General features: G+C 50.4%; 2 protein-coding genes across 2 annotated transcripts; both read left to right on the top strand.

Moving 5' to 3' along the window:
• The first annotated feature begins 260 nt into the window (after positions 1–260).
• LOC140718422 (radiation-inducible immediate-early gene IEX-1-like) lies at positions 261–3,977 on the top strand. Its single transcript, XM_073032153.1, has 2 exons — positions 261–589; positions 1,749–3,977. Exons 1-2 carry the CDS (start codon positions 380–382, stop codon positions 2,142–2,144), a joined length of 606 nt encoding a protein of 201 aa, XP_072888254.1. The 5' UTR covers positions 261–379; the 3' UTR covers positions 2,145–3,977.
• A 14,865-nt stretch (positions 3,978–18,842) lies between these two features.
• On the top strand, positions 18,843–20,791 carry LOC140738003 (uncharacterized). The gene is made up of 2 exons (XM_073064954.1): positions 18,843–19,150; positions 19,930–20,791. The coding sequence occupies exons 1-2, from the start codon at positions 18,941–18,943 to the stop codon at positions 20,320–20,322; spliced, it is 603 nt and encodes a 200-aa protein (XP_072921055.1). The 5' UTR covers positions 18,843–18,940; the 3' UTR covers positions 20,323–20,791.
• The last annotated feature ends 642 nt before the right edge of the window (positions 20,792–21,433 follow it).

A 21,433-nucleotide genomic window follows, 5' to 3' on the forward strand; every position in this document is an offset into this window, starting at 1 on the left:
TTGGGGCGAAGTTTCGGGACTGATGAGTGCGAGCTGGAAGCGATTCACGGCTCGTTTTTTTTCGGTAAGATTGTATCTACAACCACATCAAAAGTAAGCTGCTTATTGTTGAAACAGTCAGGCTGTAACTTGCACTGGTTTGCTCTAGGCTCTCCAGGGCTTATTTTACGAAATAAGAAGAGGAAATAACGTGGTGTGTCAAAGCTGGTGTGACAGGAGGCGGGAGCAAGAGCATCCAATCGGTCAGTAGGAGCTGAGAAAGGCGGGGACTGGCCGCGCATTAAATTGCTCCCGCGTCGCTGGAAAACCTCAGAACATAGATGGTTTTAAACCTTTTCATATTGATACCTAGTTACGCCCTCCTCAGATCCAAGAAGCCATGTGTAGGGGCTGCCACCACCCCCAGCGAGCCTCCATGGTCCCCGGGCTCACGCTGAAGAACAGGGGCGACCCATTCCTGAAGAAGCAGAGGAGCGTCGAGCCGGAGATCTTCACCTTCGAGCCATTCACACCGGTCAAGAGCTGTGCGTCGGTCAGTGGCCGGAGCCCGGGAAGGCGCCGAGCTGTTAAAGTCCTCTATCCAGCCCAGGTAAGTACCCCCATCTCCCCTTACGCAAGAGGCCATTCAGCCTCATCGTATGAGCTGTTAATTCCACGTTGCAGATAATGAAAGTGAATGGGCAATTTCTGCAGCCGGAGGGTGGTACAGCTGTAGAGTTCACTGCCACAGACAAGTCTTTGAGTATACTTAAAGCGTGGATTAATAGGCTCTTGATTAGTAAGGGCACCGGTTTTAAAAATCAGCCATGATAAAGTGGCGAAGCAGACCTGGGAAGAATGGCCTAATTATGCACCTATGTCTTATGGACCCAATGAAGGCAGATTGGTTTATTATAGCCACGTACGGGATGCAGTGAAAAGCTTTTTGTCTGCTCGCCATCCAAGCAGGTCATACCTAAAAGCATCCATGCACTTGGGAATGGCACAATCTGTCTGGATGGTATGCAAAAGAAGAAAAGCGGAGTGTGGAAGACATTAAATAATCTTAAACTCATCTCCGTCGATGACCAATGTGCGCTGCCCTTTTAAATCGGAGCAGGCCGCTAAGTACTTCAAGCACCCGGCCCGATCTTACTTGGCGAGCTCCCCAGCAGATTGTAAGAGCTACACAGGCGCGCATCTGCATGCCAGGATCAAAACTAAAGAGGAGCCACTTGCAAGTCAACCTAGATTGATTTGGGCCATTTGTGTTGGCTGGGAGTAAGGGGGAGTCTGCAGGAGGGGACTGTCAGCGCCTCTTGTTTCTGTTTGGTCACTTCGCTCCAAGACTCGAGCATATGTGAACGGGAAAGGTTCTTCCGAGTGTCAGTCTCTGGTATTGGACGGGGCAGAGTAGCCTAATTTTGCAGACTTTCCTCAAACACGTTGTTCGAGCGAATGGGGAGAGCGTGGCAGTTTGCAGCTTAGGCCAATTCTCCATGCTACCGCCCCACCCCCTCCCCCCCACCTCCCCACAGATGTTTGGGCCACACTGAATCTGGTTACTTATCCCTGAACCAATGTCCCATTGGGGCGTGGGGATCTGATGATTGCTGTTTGTGGAAATTTTCTGTGCGCAAACTTTGCCAGGTGCAAACGCGATTATGAGCAGAAGTCAGAACATCCCCCGTTGACTGTAAAGAGTTTTGAATGATTGCTATTGCATTTATCATGGCTCAATGTTGATCGTTTCTCTTGTTCATCTGCAGGTCAGAAAGTATCTCCCGCCGGAAAAGAAGGACTGGGTAAAGAGGATGTTCTTCCTGTTCCTGGCCATTGTCCTGCTCCAGGTGTACGAAGCCACAGAGGACAACGAGGAGATCGCTGCTCCGGCGGCACCAGGCGACGTGACTCCGTTGTTGCCCACTAACAGATCCGCCCTGGTACTGCCAAACCTGCCCATATCGGGGGCTGGAGCCAGCCCAGCCCTTGGGATCCCACGGGTCAGAATCGCTGGATCCATCGTCCATGTGTGCAGACGGAACGGGTCGTCGCTCCACCAGGGAATTGCCAGAGATCTTCCCGATCGGCGGTGCGTCGTCGTCTTGATTTCAGGTCAAGAGCGGGGACGGCCTGAAATCCGGTTCCCTTGCCCGGTGAAGTGATGCCGCCGGACTCTGGCGCTGGGAAGTTTGACTCGGGCTTTCCTCGGCTAATAAGATGATGCACGGTGTCAGCTCGATCGCTTGCAACTTAGAGGGGATGTGGAGGGGATCTTTCCAGGTCTTGTCAGGACTCGGGGCTTGAATGTGGCGGACACTGCAGGAATTTGCAGACAGAGAGAGTAACTGTTAAACTTCGCCACGTTGGCTTCGTCAGCTATTAGGCTACCCCCACAGCATATGCCAACAATCCTCGGACAGTGAATCCCTCCTAACCAGTACATTAAATATTATCTATTTATCTAATAATCCTCCCTGTAGGACTTTGCAGACGGAGGAGGTAACTGTTAAACGTCGACCACGTTTAATTATTCGTCATTTATTAGGCTACCCCATAGCAAAGCTGGGGCAGTAAATGCCACCTAACTGTATATTAAACATTATCTATTTATCTAATATTTTATTTGTGTGCTTGCTGTGCGAGCGACTTTTGTTTGATTGATGGAAATATAATGTATCTTGGAACACAAACTGTTCAGGTCTCACTCTGAGAACCTGTTTGTAACTTCATTCACAAAAGTTTAAACCATATGAACTGTATGTTCTGTGAACACATGGCAATAAACTATTTTTGGGGAATATCTTACCTTATGGTTTTACTAATAGGCAATGAGGAACTTTTTTACATAAGCGCAATGGTAATTGCAACACACACAAAATGCTGGGGGAATGCAGTAGGTCAGGTAGCATCTATAGGAAGAAGTACAGTCCTGACGGAGGGTCTTGGATCGAAACGTCGACTGTAATTCTTCCTATAGATGCTGCGTTTCCCCCAGCATTTTGCATGTGTTGCTTGGATTTCCAGTATCTGCAGATTTCCTCATATTTGCGTTCAATGGTAATTGCAATGTTTTGAAGCCTAATTCTGGACAGACCAGCGGCATTTTAATATTCTAACTTTGTGTTCCAGTACTAAATCAAGCAAGAGCAAGTTCATCATTTCCCACCTTAATTCTCCTGTAAATGACCTATAAGCACTGAAAACTGCCCATGTCACTGCTGTGGTTTAGCTGTGAGTTAATGAATAAACTTTAGTGAGTTACAATTAGATAAGCAAGTCTTGTGGTCAGAGTGCATTCTTCCTGTGAGTGTATTTCCTCTGGGTGCTCCAGTTTCTTCCCACAGTACAAAGACCTACCGGTTAGTAGGTTACATCGTTGTAAATTGTCCTGTAAATAGACCAAGGTTAAATTGGTGGGTTGCTGGGCAGCGCGGCTCAGCAGGCTAGAAAGGCCTGTTCTCTGTTGTATCGACTAAATGTGTCAGAGAGACACACTGACAGCCTTTCTAAAGCTTCCATGTCATTCCTGTAAATGAGGCAACCAAAAACGAATACAATACTCCCTGTGTGGTTGTATCCAGAGATACCGGCCATGTGACAGATGCACTGCCACCTGGCTGGTCGGGAGACACACCACATGCCAATCAACATTTGGTCCCTCCCAACTAATCAATGCACACCTAAATTACTGGTCACCTTAATTGGATTATCTCACCCAGCCCCATGCTATAAAAGGTGAGACTTGTCCCTGAATCGACCTCTCTTACAGACCACCACATTGGAGGTAAGTGCATTGATTTATGCTTGGGAAGGTCTATCGTTTGTCCTGGTAAGGGAGCCGCAGCTATCCAAGGTCAAGGGGGATTGCTGTTGTCGTGCTTTTCCCTTGTTCTTTGTTTGTGTAACCGTACCCTGTCCCCACACCGCTTCCTGTGTATTGTAGTTGCTTGTGTTGACCCAACTTCCCCTTGTAAATAAATTCCTTATTATTAAAACTGTGTGTGTCCAGGCCTCTACTGTTGAGACTCAAAGAACCAGTTATTTTCCATCACAACATTTGGCGCTGCGAGCAGGGTCTCATAAGTTTTGGCTGGACACAAGCACAGGGGATAATGTTCTGGAATAAGGGGAAGAAAGCCAGTGCAGGCACCCAGGATAAGATCCCGGGGTGGGCTGATGAAAGGGAGGGACTTGAGAGTCTGGCCAGCATGCTGGCAGACCACGGAAAACCAGTGGACTGGTCTAAGCAGTTAGAGCCCCGTGGAGAGAAGCTGGACCATCATGTGGTCTCCCTCCTGAAGGAATCAGGGTTCCCCAAAGCCAAGGGGAGTCCAAGGGGTGCCTTCTGGTTGTTTGCGTCCCTGCTGAGACGCCAGGTTAGAATTACTGATCACCTGCAGCACTTGTGTGGTCAGAAGGACAGGGAAATTGAAGACCTCAGTCAGCGTTGCTGCACGCTGAAGGAAGCAGCACAGGCTGCCCAGGCCCGAGCCAATGACCTTGAAGTTAGGGGAACTGAACTTGCCTGTCGCCTCATAAAACTTCAGCAGGCCAGGGCAGCCCGTCGGTCTGGCTGGCAGCCGGACTCATTAAAGATTCCAGCCTTACTCCAGTGCGGCGACAAGCTGGACGCATGGCTGGGGGATGGGGACATCTGGCTGATAGTGACGACGAGGGGGTGCCCGAGGTACCAAGGTCCCACAACCACCCTTCCCCCTGCTCACCCGGGCTCCAACATGCCCGACCCATCACCACGCGGTCCCAGGTTCACCGCAGGGAGGAAGGGAACGAGGGGGAGACGGCCGGACCTTCCCCAGTCACTCCAAGACCACGGAGACCCGGGACTTCTCCCCCAAGGAGCTGACCCAGTTGGCGGATCGCTACCGCCAACGACCGGGGGAGCACTTGGCCGCCTGGCTGCTCCGGCTGTGCGACGGGGGTGGGGGTGGGGGGGGGGGGCAACCTCAGCCTCTCCCATCAGGAGGCAAGTACCCTGGGAAGCCTCTCTGACCAGCAGAGCATAAACAATGCGCTGCGGGCACCACAAGCAGAAATCCGCGACGGCACAACCCTGTGGGATCGGGTAGTGACCGCGGTACGAGCTCGCTATCCCACACTTCTGGAGTGGGATCTACACGGGCGCCCGCAATGGGGTACGGTCAGTGAGGGCACCCGGGTTATCAGGGAATGGGCACTGGTCAACGGCATCTATCAAGGTGCCTGCGACCGTAACTTCCTTGAAAACACACGAGTGACTGGTGCCCTATCGGGATACTTGGTCACTACCGCACGCCCCGATCTGAAGTCGGTAATCCTGCCCCTCATTGCACCAGCTAACGGTAGGACCGTACGGAATGCCATCACCCTCCTGGAGGGATTAGAATATATGCAGAGGGGGGCACCTGCGCAGGTCCGCAAGACCGAGACAAGAGCCCTAGACAGTATCCCTCTCAGATATGCACGCAGGCAGCTGTACACGGACCTGCTGCGTGCAGGGGTGGATCGTAACCAGATAGATGGCATCCCCACCCCCAACCTATATGCCCTGTGGAAGGAGCGTTGCAGGGGGAAGACTACTTACAAAAAGACCACCCACACCGAGTCACCCTCCATGCCTCCCCTGCCTGAAACTGTCTCGAAGGCCCTCGAAGCAGAACTCAGACAGCTCGTCAGGCAGGAAATGTCCCACCTCCACCAGCAAAGTGCCTCACCCCCGGCGTGGCAGCCCTCTTCCCCCCTCCCATAGGATGAAGGCCAGGGCCCCCGGCACATTTGCTCTCTCGCCCTTTCCCGCCCGGGGGACCTGAGGCCACATATACCCGTCACAGTACACTGGGGAAAGGGAAACACACAGAGGTGGATGGCGCTTGTCGACACAGGCGCCCAGCACACGATTATCCCAGGCAATCCTGCCTTATGGAGGGGTACGGACATGCAGATAGAGGGACTGGGGGGCTCCCTGTTACCAGCTAGGGAGGTCACACTTCGCCTAGCCATAGGCAACCATTCCCCCAGACGTGTACAAGTCCTTATTGCCTCCTCCCCGGAATGTATCCTCGGGATCAATGTTTTAAAGGGACAATCACTTGAAACAAACAGGGGCAAGTTCACCTTCGGCATCGCGCGAGCCACTATTGTCGTTGGGGCGGCTAAGTGGGAGCCAATTGTCATTCCCCCTCCCTCCAAGATCATCTGTAACAGTCAGTACAGAGTGCCGCGGGGCGCCAAGAAATCGCAGACTCCATTCAAGCCCTGTTACGGGAGGGAATTATTAGATCCGCTGCCTCGCCTTTCAATAGCCTCATTTTGCCCGTCTGTAAGAGGAACGGCTCCTGGCGGATGACCGTTGATTATAGGCAATTGAACAAGGCTGGACCCCCCCTCGCCGCCGCTGTACCTGACATTGTCACCCTTATTGAAGACATCTCAGGCCGTCCCTGTCAGAAACGAGCCACGTTCCCGAATAATGGCTTTAAGACAAATTCAAGGAAACAAAGTTTATTAACAGTTCTGCAGAGCTGGGCCCCCTCAGAGAAGGGAACCCTGAACCTTACAGGGCAGCAGGTTTTATCCTTCTTCCTTACCACCCCCCTCCCTGACTCGGGAGGTAAATAGTGTTTTCCCATTCCATATTTGGAGTTGTTTTTTACACGTTTCTATAAAACAATAGTCCATATCTCAGGACTTCAATGATTCCACAAACAGTTAATCTTGTCAGGGCTTCTGCATTCATAATTAAATCACACTTGTTTACAGACTTTAACCCAGACATAATTAAATCACATTTGTCCCCAGACATAATTAAATCACCTTTGTCCTTTGACCTTAACCCAGACCTCTTTCAGAAACGCACATCTTAATTTTGAATCTTACAATACCACCCTTTTTCTTTTTAAGATGTGCGTTTCAGCTAGCATTTCTCTCACTCCCAGGGGGCCCACCACCCTTCCTCCGCCCCCCATGGAGGGTCAACTTTCTTCTTTAATAGCATAAGTTTTAGCTCATTTGTCCCATGTTGGGATATCGCTACTGCCTGGAGCTGGAATATACTGCGCCTGATCAGTGTTCGTATACAAGGAATCAAACACGGCAAAAGTAAGAGAATCATTAAACCCCTGCCTGCTACTAGGAGAGCGGTGCGCCACCAACTACTTCCCTGTAGCCTGTCTAGCCAACTCATGTTCCCCAGGGATCTCCAGTTTTGTACTGGCACGTGGGCCAGTTTCCGAATTTTGTCGGATATTTTTAACACGGCCTTTCCACTGTCGTCTATCTTAAGGCAACAGTTTGTAAGATTGAACTTCCCACATACTCCGCCTTCAGAGACCAATAGGTAATCCACAGCCAGCCTGTTCTGGTATATTGCTGTTCGCATCTGGCTCTGCTGTTTTGCCAACAGCTCCAATGCCAGTGCCGTGCTGAGGTATTGCTATTGCCTGAAGTTGTGACACACTTCGTCTTATTAGTGCTTGTACACAGGGAATGAGGCAGGGTAAAAGCATCAGACTCATTAATCCACCTCCCACCATCCAGAGTACTGTTCGCCACCAACCGCCTTTATTATAGACCTGATAGTACGGCTTACCATTTTCCCAACACTCTTCTGCTTTTATCATAACAACAGTCATTTACATGCGAGTGGGATATGAAGGATCCAGGGAACACCCTCTGCCCCACTCGTACCACGGTTCTGCACTTGTCACATTTCCCTTCAATTTCCCTGACATATAGAATCAAATATATTACAGTCAATAATGTTACAGTCCACATAGAGTTCATTTTTGCTGCCTTTTTAGCTTCACCACCAACGGTTCTTCACCGGGAACACAGGTCCACTCAGTGCGGCTTTCGGGCTTCACCGGTCCTTTTACCCTGGATGCCTGTGTCCACCCTTTTTCTTTTGTCCGTACAGCCGCCTCTGTTGTTAGCAGGACCTGGAAAGGGCCTTCCCACTGTGGCTGTAACTTCTCCGGCTTCCAGGTCCTTACCAGAACCCAATCTCCAGGCATGATCTGATGTAAAGCAAAGTTGAGCGGCGGAGTCTGGGCCAAGAGACCCTTTTTCCGCAGTTCTGCAAAGGAACGGGACAAGGCCAGTAAATTGTTCTTTACAAATAAATCACCCCCCTGTAGTGTGGGATACCCCTCCACCTTATTCCAATACGGGAGTCCGAACAACATCTCATATGGGGATATTCCTATGTCCTTGCAGGGCGCTGTTCGTATTCTTAAAAGGGCAATAGGGAGACACTTAGTCCATGGTAGTTTGGTTTCCAACATCAACTTGGTTAGCTGTGCCTTCAGGGTGCTGTTCATTCGTTCTACTCTTCCCGAACTCTGGGGATGCCACGGGGTATGGTACTTCCATTCGATATCAAGTGCATCGCAAATTAACTGGTGCGTATCTCCTTCTTGGTACGTGGTAGTGACATTCCCGTTATTCCAGCTATCCTTTCTGGGGTAATGCATTGCTGTCCTTTACTGACCCGGTGTCCCAGATACCTTACTTCCTTTTCTACAAATTGTAACTTTTTCTTTGAGAGCCATAGCCCCTGCTTCCCCAGGAAGTTCAGTAGTCTGATGGTGTCTTCCTGCACCCCTTCCTGTGTTGGCCCGGATAGTAATAGATCGTCCACATACTGTAGCAGTTGGCTCTCTGGAGCACATTGGAATTCCGCTAGTACTTGCTCCAAGACCTGCCCAAATAGGTTAGGTGATTCGGTGAACCCCTGTGGCAGGACCGTCCACCGGAGTTGTCTTTTCCGCCCCGTCGTAGGATTTTCCCATTCGAACGCAAACATGTCACGACTGCTCTCTTCTAGCGGGCAACTCCAGAAGGCATCTTTTAGATCTATTACACTGAACCATTCATGGTCAGGGGAGATCTTACTCATCAGTGTGTAAGGGTTGGGTACTACCGGGTATCGGGTTTGGACTACTGCATTTAGGCCCCGCAGGTCTTGTACCATCCGATAAGTCCCATCTGGCTTTCGCACCGGGAGTATTGGGGTATTATATGGTGACATACATTCCTCCAGTAGTCCGTCAGCGATCAATCCCTCAATCACCGGCTGCAGCCCTTTTCTTCCTTCCATCGCAATGGGCTACTGTTTCCTTCTCACTGGGCGACTGTCCGGTAACAAGGTAATCTGTAAAGGGCTGATGTTCAATCCTCCCCTGTTTCCCTCTCTATACCATACCTCAGGCTCTATTTTCCGATCGTCTTCCTCTTTTAATGCGAATAGTTTTACTATTATCTCTCCATTGCTTGGCACTGTTCCAATACCCAATTGAACTTGCAGATCTCTTCCTAATAGATTAAATCCTGCCGAGGGCAGCAGGAGGAGGTCTCATCTAGTTGCTCTATCTTCATATCCGACTTCCACGTTGTCCACAATTGGCACTTGTATTGTCTTTCCTCCGATACCAGATACCCCCATTACCTTTGTTCCAGTTCGGGCGCCGGGAGGTATCTGGATTACGCTAGATCTTTCGGCACCCAAATCTACCATAAAGGTTGTATCTGACCCTTGGGGACCTACTTTTAAATTTACCAGGGTTTCCTGCCGATAATTCATCCCCAAGGGGTGGAACCCCCGACCTCCCTAGTCTTCATCTTCCATCATAGCGTACGAGTGCACTTCCCGTCGGTATCTGGGGCACTCGCGCCTGAAGTGTCCCTCCTCGTTGCAGTGAAAACATCTTAAAGCCTTCCTTAGCCCTCCTCCTTGCTCCTGGCTACTACCTCGATCCAACCATGGTCCCCGTCTCTCTCTCTACTATCTGCGGTTACTTGTCGCACTGTCTGGACCATTATCCTTGCCGTCTTCTGCTTCTCTTCATCCCTTCTTACAAACGCTTTCTGTGCCTCCCTAAGTAGTTCACTTAAGGGTTAGTATTCCAATCTTCTAGTTTTTCCAGTTTTTTTTATATCTGGCCATGCCTTCGATACAAATTCAACACGAATCAGCTGTTGGCCAACCACCGTCTCAGGGTCTTCGATTTGCGGAGCGGTAGGGGGCACATATGGGGCAGCAGGTGGTCGAGCACCTCCCATGTATTCTTTTTCTGTCCCCCTTCATTTATCATTTTCAATTTATAACTATTTGTCGTTGGTAACCAGCATAGGGCATAATCACTTTCTTCGGGTTTAACGTTAGGTTTTGAATTCACGTACAGATTAAGGGCTTGTTGTACCCAATCCTCGCTAGACCCGAACTTAGGCCATCACACAGCCGACCCTTGGATCGGCTGGCGGGACCAGAATTCACAGTACTGTATCATTTTTCTTTTTGACTTCCCTTTTCGCCTCCCGTAATCCCAATTTTCTAACATCCGTCCCAACGGACTATCAGGGGGTACTCCGGGGTATTTTTCATCATTGGCGCCTGGATTTCCTTTACCCTTTTCTCTCTTAGACCCCTTATTCCCCATCTTGAGGACTTGCTCGGTTCCAATCCACCTGCAGGCACCCCGTAATTCCACAATTCTCGTGCACTACGTCTCTGCAGGAATTTAATTTGAATGTGACCCACCTAGCTCGGTCACTCCTGTCCAATTCCGGAACCTGTATTCCCGCGATCGCCCAGGAATTCACCTGCAGGCACCCCGCAGTTCCACAATTCTCGTGTACTACGTCTTTACAGGAGGAATCACCTGCAGGAACCCCGCAGTTCCACAATTCTCGTGTACTACGTCTCTACAGGAGGAATCACCTGCAGGAACCCCGCAGTTCCACAATTCTCGTGTACTACGTCTCTACAGGAGGATTCACCTGCAGGAACCCAGCAGTTCCACAATTCTCGTGTACTACGTCTCTACAGGAGGAATCACCTGCAGGAACCCCGCAGTTCCACAATTCTCGTGTACTACGTCTCTACAGGAGGATCCACCTGCAGGAACCCCGCAGTTCCACAATTCTCGTGTACTACGTCTCTACAGGAGGAATCACCTGCAGGAACCCCGCAGTTCCACAATTCTTGTGTACTACGTCTCTACAGGAGGAATCACCTGCAGGAACCCCGCAGTTCCACAATTCTCGTGTACTACGTCTCTACAGGAGGATCCACCTGCAGGAACCCCGCAGCTCCATGATTCTCGTGTACTACGTCTCTACAGGAATTCTATTTCTTACCTGGGTCCTGTGCACAGAAATTACTCGATCGCTCACTGTCTCAACTGCCTCGACAACCCCTCTTTGTTTCCTTGAGTCCGCCGGATATCACTCGCTCAAGCCGCGCGGGGCGACGAGCAAGGAATCAGGGACTGCCGAACTCGGCAGGGTGCACCTTCTCTGATGTCCTTCCTTGCCCCCCTCACGGCCGGAGTGTGGATCCCAGACGAGCACCCCAAGTTGTCAGAAACGAGCCACGCTCCCAAATAATGGCTTTAAGACAAATTCAAGGAAACAAAGTTTATTAACAGTTCTGCAGAGCTGGGCCCCCTCAGAGAAGGGAACCCTGAACCTTACAGGGCAGCAGGTTTTATCCTTCTTCCTTACCACCCCCCCTCCCTGACTCGGGAGGTACATAGTGTTTTCCCATTCCATATTTGGAGTTGTTTTTTACACGTTTCTATAAAACAATAGTCCATATCTCAGGACTTCAATGATTCCACAAACAGTTAATCTTGTCAGGGCTTCTGCATTCATAATTAAATCACATTTGTTTACAGACTTTAACCCAGACATAATTAAATCACATTTGTCCCCAGACATAATTAAATCACCTTTGTCCTTTGACCCTAACCCAGACCTCTTTCAGAAACGCACATCTTAATTTTGAATCTTACAGTCCCCATAAACCCTGGTACGCTGTTGTCGATTTAGCGAATGCATTTTTCTCGATTCTCCTGCACTCAGATAGCCAAGACCAGTTTGCCTTTACTTGGGATAGCAGACAATACACATTTAATCGCCTGCCCCAAGGCTACATTCATAGCCCCACAATCTGCCATGGCCTTGTCTCCCGCGACTTACACAACATCCAATTCCCACCGGAGATTTCGATTGCCATTATATAGACGATATCCTTCTCCAAGGTCCTTCTGAGACCATTGTGTCAAAGGCCCTTCACATGCTAATCGAATCCCTCAGGGGACGGGGCTGGGCCATTAATATGGAAAAATACAGGGCCCCAGCCAGGGTGTCATTTTCCTTGGAGTACAATGGAACTCCGGGCACAGAAGCATACCCGTTGCCGTCCCCTCGAATAAAACTGACACACAGAGATTCGTGGGGCTCCTGGGCTATTGGCTGCAGCAGATTCCCCACTTGACCATGCTTCTCCGGCCACTCTATAGGATCTCCAGGAAAAAATCCACATTTCTCTGGGGGCCAGCGGAACAGGCTGCCTTTGATACGGCGAAACTAGCGGTGGAACAAGCCATGCCACTTTCTTCCCACCAGGTGGGTCTGCCTTTTGAGTTACAGGTCTCAGCGAGCGAGACGGTCGCCGAGTGGAGCCTCTGGCAGAAGACCCCAGGGCGTAGAGTCCCCCTCAGCTTCTGGACTAAGTCCCTACCTGAAGCGGCAGTGCGCTACAGCCCCTTCGAGCTCCAGGTACTAGCCTGCTACCTGGCGCTCCTCACCACAGAACACCAAACAGGCACCGACCCTGTCGTCCTTCGCCCCCATCTCCCCATAATGCGATGGGTCAAGTCCCCCGATTCTACCCACAAGGAGGGCCATGCTCAGAGGTCCTCCATTGTCAAGTGGAAGTGGTGCATTGCGGACCGGCCGGTCCTGAAGGGGTCAGCCGCCTCCATGAACAAGTCATGGCTCTCCCCCAGTCCCAGGACCCTGCCCCGGACATCCCCGAGGTACAACCCTCCCCAGCATGTTGGGGTCAACCCTTCGATTCCCTCGACCCCGACAGCAAACTGCGCGCCTGCTTCACAGACGGCTCCAGCCGCTGGAAAGGGGCTAAACAATTTTGGAAAGCGGTAGCACTTCATTCCGCCACGGGTAGAATTTTAACCACCGAGGGGGAGGGGGGTTCCAGTCAACTTGCCGAGCTGGCGGCAGTAGCCCTCACCCTCCAAAACACTACCGGACCAGTCCACATCTACACTGACTCCTGGGTAGTAGCTAACGGCATTGCAGTGTGGATGGCCCGGTGGCAAGACATAGGGTGGGAAATACACGGACGTCCCCTCTGGGGACAGCATCACTGGCGTTTCATTTGGGACCAGGCTACCCACAGGAAAATTTATGTCCACCATGTCGATGCCCATACCCGGAAAGATAATGAAGAGGCAACATTTAACCCTGCTGTGGACCAGGCTACCCAAATATCGTCTGCCACCACTTCCACCCCTGACACAGACCCCAGTGCACTAGCTGCGTGGGCACACAGACCTCAGTGCACTAGCTGCGTGGGCACACAGACCCCAGTGCACTAGCTGCGTGGGCACACCGACCCCAGTGCACTAGCTGCGTGGGCACACCGACCCCAGTGCACGAGCTGCGTGGGCACACCGACCCCAGTGCACGAGCTGCGTGGGCACACCGCAAAGGTGGCCACTTAGGGGCCGATGGCACGCGGCGCTGGGCTGAACAATTCGGTGTCGCCTTGACACTCGATCAGTGTAAAACCTCTGTAGATAACTGCCCCATCTGCCAGCAAGTCAAGCCACGGGACTGGCCGATAGGGCCACCGGGCCACATTCGTCGCGGCACGGGGGCGGGTCAGGTATGGCAAATCGACTATATCGGACCGCTCCCGCGACAGAATAAGAAGCAGTATGTCCTCACGACGGTGGACACATACTCGGGTGTCCTGGTGGCGGTGCCCTGTGAGAGGGCTGACCAGAACGGCACCATCAGAGGATTACAGCACCTCTCCTCTATCTATGGGGTCCCATGGGAGGTACAATCCGATCAGGGCTCACACTTTGCTGGGACCAAAGCCCAGACCTGAGCGGCTGAGGCGGGGATCTCGTGGCTGTTCCATATACCCCACCACCCCCAGGCATCGGGCTTAATTGAAAGAATGAACGGCCTGCTTGAGGAAAAAATCCGCACTCTGACACCCTCTCGCACGCTGCAGGGGTGGCTAAGTGTCCTTCAGCAGGCCGTCGACCAGTTAAACACACGGCCCACTAGCCAAGGGGGATCCCCACTGGCCCACCACCTGGCACAGTCCCCATCTCCCGACTGGGAAACCAGCGAACCCCCCGAGACCGAGGACTCGGGCAGAGTATGGATCCGACAGCCGCAGAGCCTCCCCAGAAAGGGAGAAATTGTCGCGCGCGGTCCAGGGGACACACGCTGGGTTGCCATTCCGGGTAAATCTGATTTGTCCTGTATACATACCCGGCATTTAACCAGACGGGAATGAGTTTCCTCCTACACCTACCCCCACCCCTCTACAGGACAATGGTGCGACTCCAGTCATCCCTCCTGGTCTCTGCGATGCTCGGCTCCGTGACAGCTGCCAACACCTTCCTCAGGGTCGCTTACGAGTTTGCCAGCAACACCAACAGATCGGACTGCTGGATCTGCTTGCGGGCCCCAGCACACGCTGATGATGCGCTGCCACTCACGCCGATCCCGCTGGATGACATCGAGATGAACTGTTTACACAGACTGTTTGCTCCTGCTGGTTTTGGTATATCTGTTTGGGGGGGGGGGGGGTGGGCCTGCTGGCAGTCCCCCACCACTCTCCTACCCACTCCACAACATCTCTTCCCTTGACCCCCGATGGGGTGGGTGCTTCAGGAACTGGTATTTCCCTCCCTACAATTTGACCTCCACCCGAGTCCCCACCCTCAGAGTTATTCCACAGCCGCTGAGTAGACGTAACGAATGCTGGTGCAGACTCCGCAATGCGCACACTTCTAACTTTCCCGTTGGTCACAGCAACTGTCAGCGAAACTGGTACCCGGGTGCCCCAGTGACCACTGCCGACGATGCCGCTAAGCTGGGAGCTCCCTGGACTCTAAACGGGACCCACTGGATCTGCGGCCACCGCGCCTACCCATGGCTCCCCACGAGCTGGTACGGCTGCTGCTTTCCAGCATATGTGGTGCCCTTCATCCACCCCTGAATGACCTTGGGGAGCATCCGGCGTACAGCGGCCACCAGGACAAGAGGGCCATTACAGAGGCAGAGAGGTTCTGGATGATAGCCTTTCCCAGTTATGGTACGGCCCGGCTGTCCCGGGAGGTGATCCAGATGACCAGTGTGCTCGAGACTCTGGCCAACGAGACAGCAGTGGCACTGCAGCACACGGAGGATGCCCTCACCCGAACGGCAGCAGAACTGACCCCTGTCAGGATGGTCGCCCTGCAGAACCGAATGGCACTGGACTACCTACTCGCTGCTGATGGTGGAACGTGTGCAGTGGTTGGTAAGGAATGCTGTACCTTTATCCCTGATGAGTCCAGCAACATCACTCACATTCGGGACTCGGTGGCTAAAACTCAAAAATCAAGGGACCAGCTCCTCCAGCACAACACCTCATGGGGCAATTGGTGGCCGTTTGGGTCCCGGGGGGGGGGGGGGTGGGCAATTGTCATTCACTGGTCCATCGCACTCATTCTTGTAATCGTAGCCATTTCTATACTATGTTGCGCATGCCAGCTGATTAAGAGTGTCTCTGCATTTACTTAACTGCTCAAAATTGGTTATTTCTGTTATATGCGATTTTGTTTCACCCTCTATGTGTGTTGGCTATGTGGTGCGTCTTCCGAGGGGTGGAGTGTATCCAGAGATACCGGCCACGTGACAGATGCACTGCCACCTGGCTGATCGGAGGACACACCACATGCCAATCAACATTTGGTCCCTCCCAACTAATCAATGCACACCTAAATTATTGGTCACCTTAATTGGATTATCTCGCCCAGACCCATGCTATAAAAGGTGAGACTTGTCCCTGAATCGACCTCTCTTACAGACCACCACATTGGAGGTAAGTGCATTGATTTATGCTTGGGAAGGTCTATCGTTTGTCCTGGTAAGGGAGCCGCAGCTATCCAAGGTCAAGGGGGATTGCTGTTGTAGTGCTTTTCCCTTGTTCTTTGTTTGTGTAACTGTACCCTGTCCCCACACCGCTTCCTGTGTATTGTAGTTGCTTGTGTTGACCCAACTTCCCCTTGTAAATAAATTCCTTATTATTAATACTGTGTGTGTCCAGGCCTCTACTGTTGAGACTCAAAGAACCAGTTATTTTCCATCACAACAGTGGTCTAACTAGATTTTTTTTAGAGCTGCAACATTACCTTCACCTCTTGAAATCAAACCCTTGACTATCGAAGGCCAATTACCATATCTCTTTTTAACCACTCTGACAACTTTGAGGTGGATGTAGAAACTTTTTCATAGAAACACTAATTCACTATTCCCATTTTGTACTATTGTATTTAGAAACATAGAAAACCTACAGCACAATACAGGCCCTTTGGCCCACAATGCTGTGCCGAACATGTACTTACTTTAGAAATTACCAAGGGTTACCCATAGCCCTCTAATATTCTAAGCTGCATGTACCATTTATTGTAACTTACTCATTTTTGTGCTTTGCTCAGCACTTCTGCTGCACAACAACAAAAGTTATGACTTTTTCTCAGTATAATAAACTGATTCTGATTCCTATGGAAGAATCCAGATGTGCCGTGTTTGCAACTAGGGAAAGAGTCACCCATTCTGTTCAGATGTGAAGGGAAATTCATAAATGTGAGAAAGGCTGCAGATGCTGGAAATGCGCACACACACACACACACACACACACACAGAGGAATCTGTGGAATTAATTGCCACAGGCGGCTGTGGAGGCTAATTCATTGGAAATATTTAAAGCAGAGGTTGCTAGATTCTTGATTAGTCAGGATGTGAAGTAATACTGGGAGTAGGCAGGCGAGTGGAGCTGAGAGGGGGAAACGGATCAGCTATGATGAAATGACAGACCAGACTCAATGAGCCAAATGGCCTAATTCTGCTCCAATGTCCTATGGTCTAAAATGCTGGAGGAACACAGCAGGTCAGGCAGTATCTATGAAAATAGATAAGTAGTCGACATTTCGGGTTGAGACTATTCGTCAGGATTGAGAAGGAACAGGGAAGCTACCAAAATAGAAAGGCGGGTGGAGGGAAAGGAGGTTAGCTGAAAGGTGATAGGTGTAGCCAGGTGGGTGGGAAAGATCAAGGACTGGAGAAGGAAGAATCTGATATGAGAGGAGATTGGACTACAGAAGAAAGGGAAGGAGGAGAGGACCCAAAGGGAAGTGATAGACAGATGAGAAGAGGTAGTGAGTCAGAGTGCTGAATAGACAAGGGGGGGGGGATTTTTTTTTACTGGAAAGAGAAATCAATATTTCTGCCATCAGGTTGGAGGCTACCCAGACAGAGTATAAGGTGTTGCTCTCCACCCCGAGGGTGGCTTCATCCAGCGGAAGAGGAAGCCATGGACTGACATGTTGGAATGGGAATGTGAATGTGATTTAAAATGTCTGGCCACTGAGAAATTCCACTTGTGGCAGACAGGGCAGATGTGCTTGATAAACTGGTTCTCCAATTTACGACTGCCCTCACTAATATAGAGAAGGCCACTTTGTGAGCAACAGATACAATAGCTGACCCCAGAAGATTTGCAGGTGAAGCATTGCCTCACCTGGAGAGACTGCTTGGAACCCTGAATGGAGGTGCGGGGGGAGGTGAATGGGCAGGTGTAGAACTTAGTCCACTTGCAGGGATAGGTGCCAGGAAGGCAATTAGTTGGGAGGGACAAATGGACAAGGGAATTGCAGAGGGAGCAATCTCTACAGAAAGCGGAGTTGGGGGGAGGTTACGATGTGCTTAGTGGCAGAATCCCTTTGGAGATGGCAGAAGTTGCACAGGATGATGTGTTGGATGTGAATGCTGATGGGGTGGTAGGTAAGGACAAAAGGAACTCATTGTTAAGGTGATGAGAAGATGGAGGTGAACGTGGATGTTCGGGAAATACAGGAGATGCAGGTGAGAGCAGCATCAGTAATGGAGGGAGGGAAATGCATTAGGGTTCTGTGAAGAGGGAGGTCCTGGAATGGAAAGCCATATCCTGGGAACATAAACAGCAGAGGTGAAGGAACTGAGAAAAGGGAATAGTATTTTTACAGGAGATAGGATGGGAAGAGATATAGTCAAGATAACCAAATCAGTAGGCTTATAGAAGATGCCTGTTGACAGTTCCTCTCCAGAGCTCGAAACAGAGAGATTGAGAAAGGGGAGGGAGATGCCAGAGATGGACCAAGTGAATTTAAGGGTAGGGTGGAAATTAGAGGCAAAGTTGATGAAACTGAGGCACTTTTCATTGGGAGGATGTTGCGTTTGTACAATACTATTTGTCAAAGGGTTAATGCATATCTTAAGGCGATTAGCTAAAGCTTTGATAAACAGGGGGTGGAAGTTAGATCAGGCGTTTTCTCGGGCATTTTGTGTGTGTTGCTCAGGATTTTCAGCATCTTCAGAATCTATTGTTTATGATTGCTGTAATGAGAGGGCAGATGGAGCTGAGGCCGAGTGTCCTGTTACTGCTATCCCCAAAAAATGGTTTATGGCCTTTTTAAGCAATGAGCTTCCTCAGGAGAAATACTTGAGAAATGCAGCTGCAGACTTTGCGTTGAGGCTTGTGTTATAATCTGGTCACGGCTTGAGTGCTATCTACAACGACAACCTAAGTAAGCTGCTTATTGCTTAAACTGTCAGGCTGTAACTTGCTCTGACATTTTCTAGGCTTATTTCCAGAGCTTATTCCCCGAAATGAAATAAGGAAAATAATATGCTGTCTCAAAGCTGGTGTGACAGGAGGCGGGGCAGCGATGGCTCCATCAAAGGCACCCAATCGGACAGCGAGAGCTGAGGAAGGCGGAAGCGGCTGGGCGTTAAATTGCCCCGCGTCCACTGGAAACCTCAGAGCACAGATGATTTTTCTCCTTCTCCCCTTGTTGTCTAGTTACACCCTCCTCAGATCCAAAAAGCCATGTGTAGGGGCTGCCACCACCCCCAGCGAGCCTCCATGGTCCCCGGGCTCTCGCTGGAGTACAGGGACGACCCATTCCTGAAAAAGCAGAGGGGCATCGAGCCGGAGATCTTCTCCTTCCAGCCAGTCGCAGTGGTCAAGCGCCGTGTGTCGATCGGTGGCCGGTGCCCGGGAAGGCGCCGAGCTGTTAAAGTCCTCTATCCAGCGCAGGTAAGTGTCCAATTCCCCAGAATATATTAAATTGATCTTAACCCCATCTCAATCAATGTTCAATGTGCACTGTCCTTTAAAACTGCGCCAATCTCTTAGTACTTCAAGCAACCGGCCATCTAATCTGGAGAGCTCCCAAACCGATTGCGGGTGTTAAGCTGGCGCGCATCTGCAGGTCAGGATTAAAACTAAAAGAGGACTCACTTGTAAAGTGAGGTTGATTTTGTTATGGATAGATTTGGGCTGTTTGTATCGGCTGGGCGTGAGGGAGAGTGTAGAGAAGGGGAATTTCAGCACCCCCTGTTTCTGTTTGGATTCCCTGCTTCAATACTCTCAGAAAATACCGAAGTGGGAGGGGGCGGGGTGTAGAGCAAAATAAACGGTAAATGTTCTCCCAAGTGTCCACATCTGGCGCTGAGGGGGACAGACTTTGTTGCAGACTTTCTCAGTCACTTTACTCAGGCGATAGGGGTGCAGGGGAATAGCAGTTTGCAACTTGGAGCTTGGGTCAGTTCTCCCTGGCGTTCCACCCCCTTCCACATCGGCTCAGGTTATTTATCCCTGAAACAATGCGCCATGCAGGAGTTGTTTGTGGGAACGGAAACGAGAGATCTGACGGTTGCTGATCGTGTAAATCTTTCTGCGCGCAAATTTTGCCTGGAGCGATCGCGATTATAAACAGAAGACGGAACATCCGCGGTTGACTGTAAAGAGCTTTGAGTTGTTAAGCCATGATAAATGCAATAGCAATGTTGATCGTTTCTCTTGTTCATCTGCAGGTCAGAATGTATCTCCCGCCGGAAAAGAAGGACTGGGTAAAGAGGATGTTCTTCCTGTTCCTGGCCATTGTCCTGCTCCAGGTGTACGAAGCCACAGAGGACAACGAGGAGATCGCTGCTCCGGCGGCACCAGGCGACGTGACTCCGTTGTTGCCCACTAACAGATCCGCCCTGCTACTGCCAAACCTGCCCATATCGGGGGCTGGAGCCAGCTCAGCCGTGGGGATCCCACGGGTCAGAATCGCTGGATCCATCGTCCATGTGTGCAGACGGAACGGGTCGTCGCTCCACCAGGGAATTGCCAGAGATCTTCCCGATCGGCGGTGCGTCGTCTTGGGCCTCCGTGAGGTCAAGAGCGGGGACGGCCTGAAATCCGGTTCCCTTGCCCGGTGAAGAGATGCCGCCGGCCTCAGTCGCTTGGGAAATTTGACTCGGGCTTTCCTCGGCTAATAAGATGAGTGTCAGCTCGATCGCCAGGATGCACCGCTTGCAACTTAGAGGGGTGGTGGAGGTCTTGTCAGGACTCGGGGCTTGAATGTCGTGGTCCCTCCCTGTAGGACTTTGCAGACGGAGGAGGTAACTGTTAAACGTCGACCACGTTTAATTATTCGTCATTTATTAGGCTACCCCGTAGCAAACCTGGGGCAGTAAATGCCACCTAACTGTATATTAAACATTATCTATTTATCTAATATTTTATTTGTGTGCTTGCTGTGCGAGCGACTTTGATTGATGGAAATATAATGTATCTTGGAACACAAACTGTTCAGGTCTCGCTTTGAGAACCTGTTTGTAACTTCATTCACAAATGTTGAAACGATATTAACTGTATGTTCTATGAACAAATGGCAATAAACTATTATTGGGGAATATCTTGTCTTGTGGTTTTACTAATAGGCAATGAGCAACTTTTTAAGTAAGTTCAATAATAATTACAATGTTTGAAATGTAACGTTGGACAGAACTGCAACATTTTAATATTCTGTCTTTGCGTTCCAATACTGTACAAAAGCAGGAGTAAGTTCATTATTTCTCACCTTAATTCTCCTGTAGATGACCTATAATCACTGGAAACTGCCCGTGTCTCTGCTATGCTTTAGTTGTGATCTAAAAGGTACCCATTTGCGAGTTACAAGCTGGAATCCATTCGAGGAATTTGAATAGTTTTATATAGAAGAATGGGTTAGATTTCTTGAGTTGTAGAAGAGTACAGAACAGGCCCTTCAATTCAATGGTCAAAGATTCCATTTAATATCAGAGAATGTATACAATAGACAACCTGAACTTCTTACACTCCACAGACATCCTCAGAACAGAATAAAACTCACAAAGAGTGAATGACAGAGAAAACGTAAGAGCCCCACAGCCCCCTGCCAGCCTCCCATCCACAAGCAGCATCAGCCATACCCCTTTCCACCCTTATTCCAAAATAAAGCATCAGCATTCCCACCAATCACCATGCAAGCAACAGCAAAGGTCTACAGTGCAACAAAAACTAACTGTT

This window comes from Hemitrygon akajei, chromosome 2 (genome assembly GCF_048418815.1).
Source record: "Hemitrygon akajei chromosome 2, sHemAka1.3, whole genome shotgun sequence".
Taxonomy (NCBI): domain Eukaryota; kingdom Metazoa; phylum Chordata; class Chondrichthyes; order Myliobatiformes; family Dasyatidae; genus Hemitrygon; species Hemitrygon akajei.

Coding starts and splice junctions, on each gene's coding strand:
- LOC140718422 (XM_073032153.1), top strand. CDS start 380: ATGTGTAGGGGCTGCCACCACCCCCAGCGAGCCTCCATGGTCCCCGGG. Junction 590..1,748: donor AAGTCCTCTATCCAGCCCAG/GTAAGTACCCCC, acceptor GTTCATCTGCAG/GTCAGAAAGTATCTCCCGCC.
- LOC140738003 (XM_073064954.1), top strand. CDS start 18,941: ATGTGTAGGGGCTGCCACCACCCCCAGCGAGCCTCCATGGTCCCCGGG. Junction 19,151..19,929: donor AAGTCCTCTATCCAGCGCAG/GTAAGTGTCCAA, acceptor GTTCATCTGCAG/GTCAGAATGTATCTCCCGCC.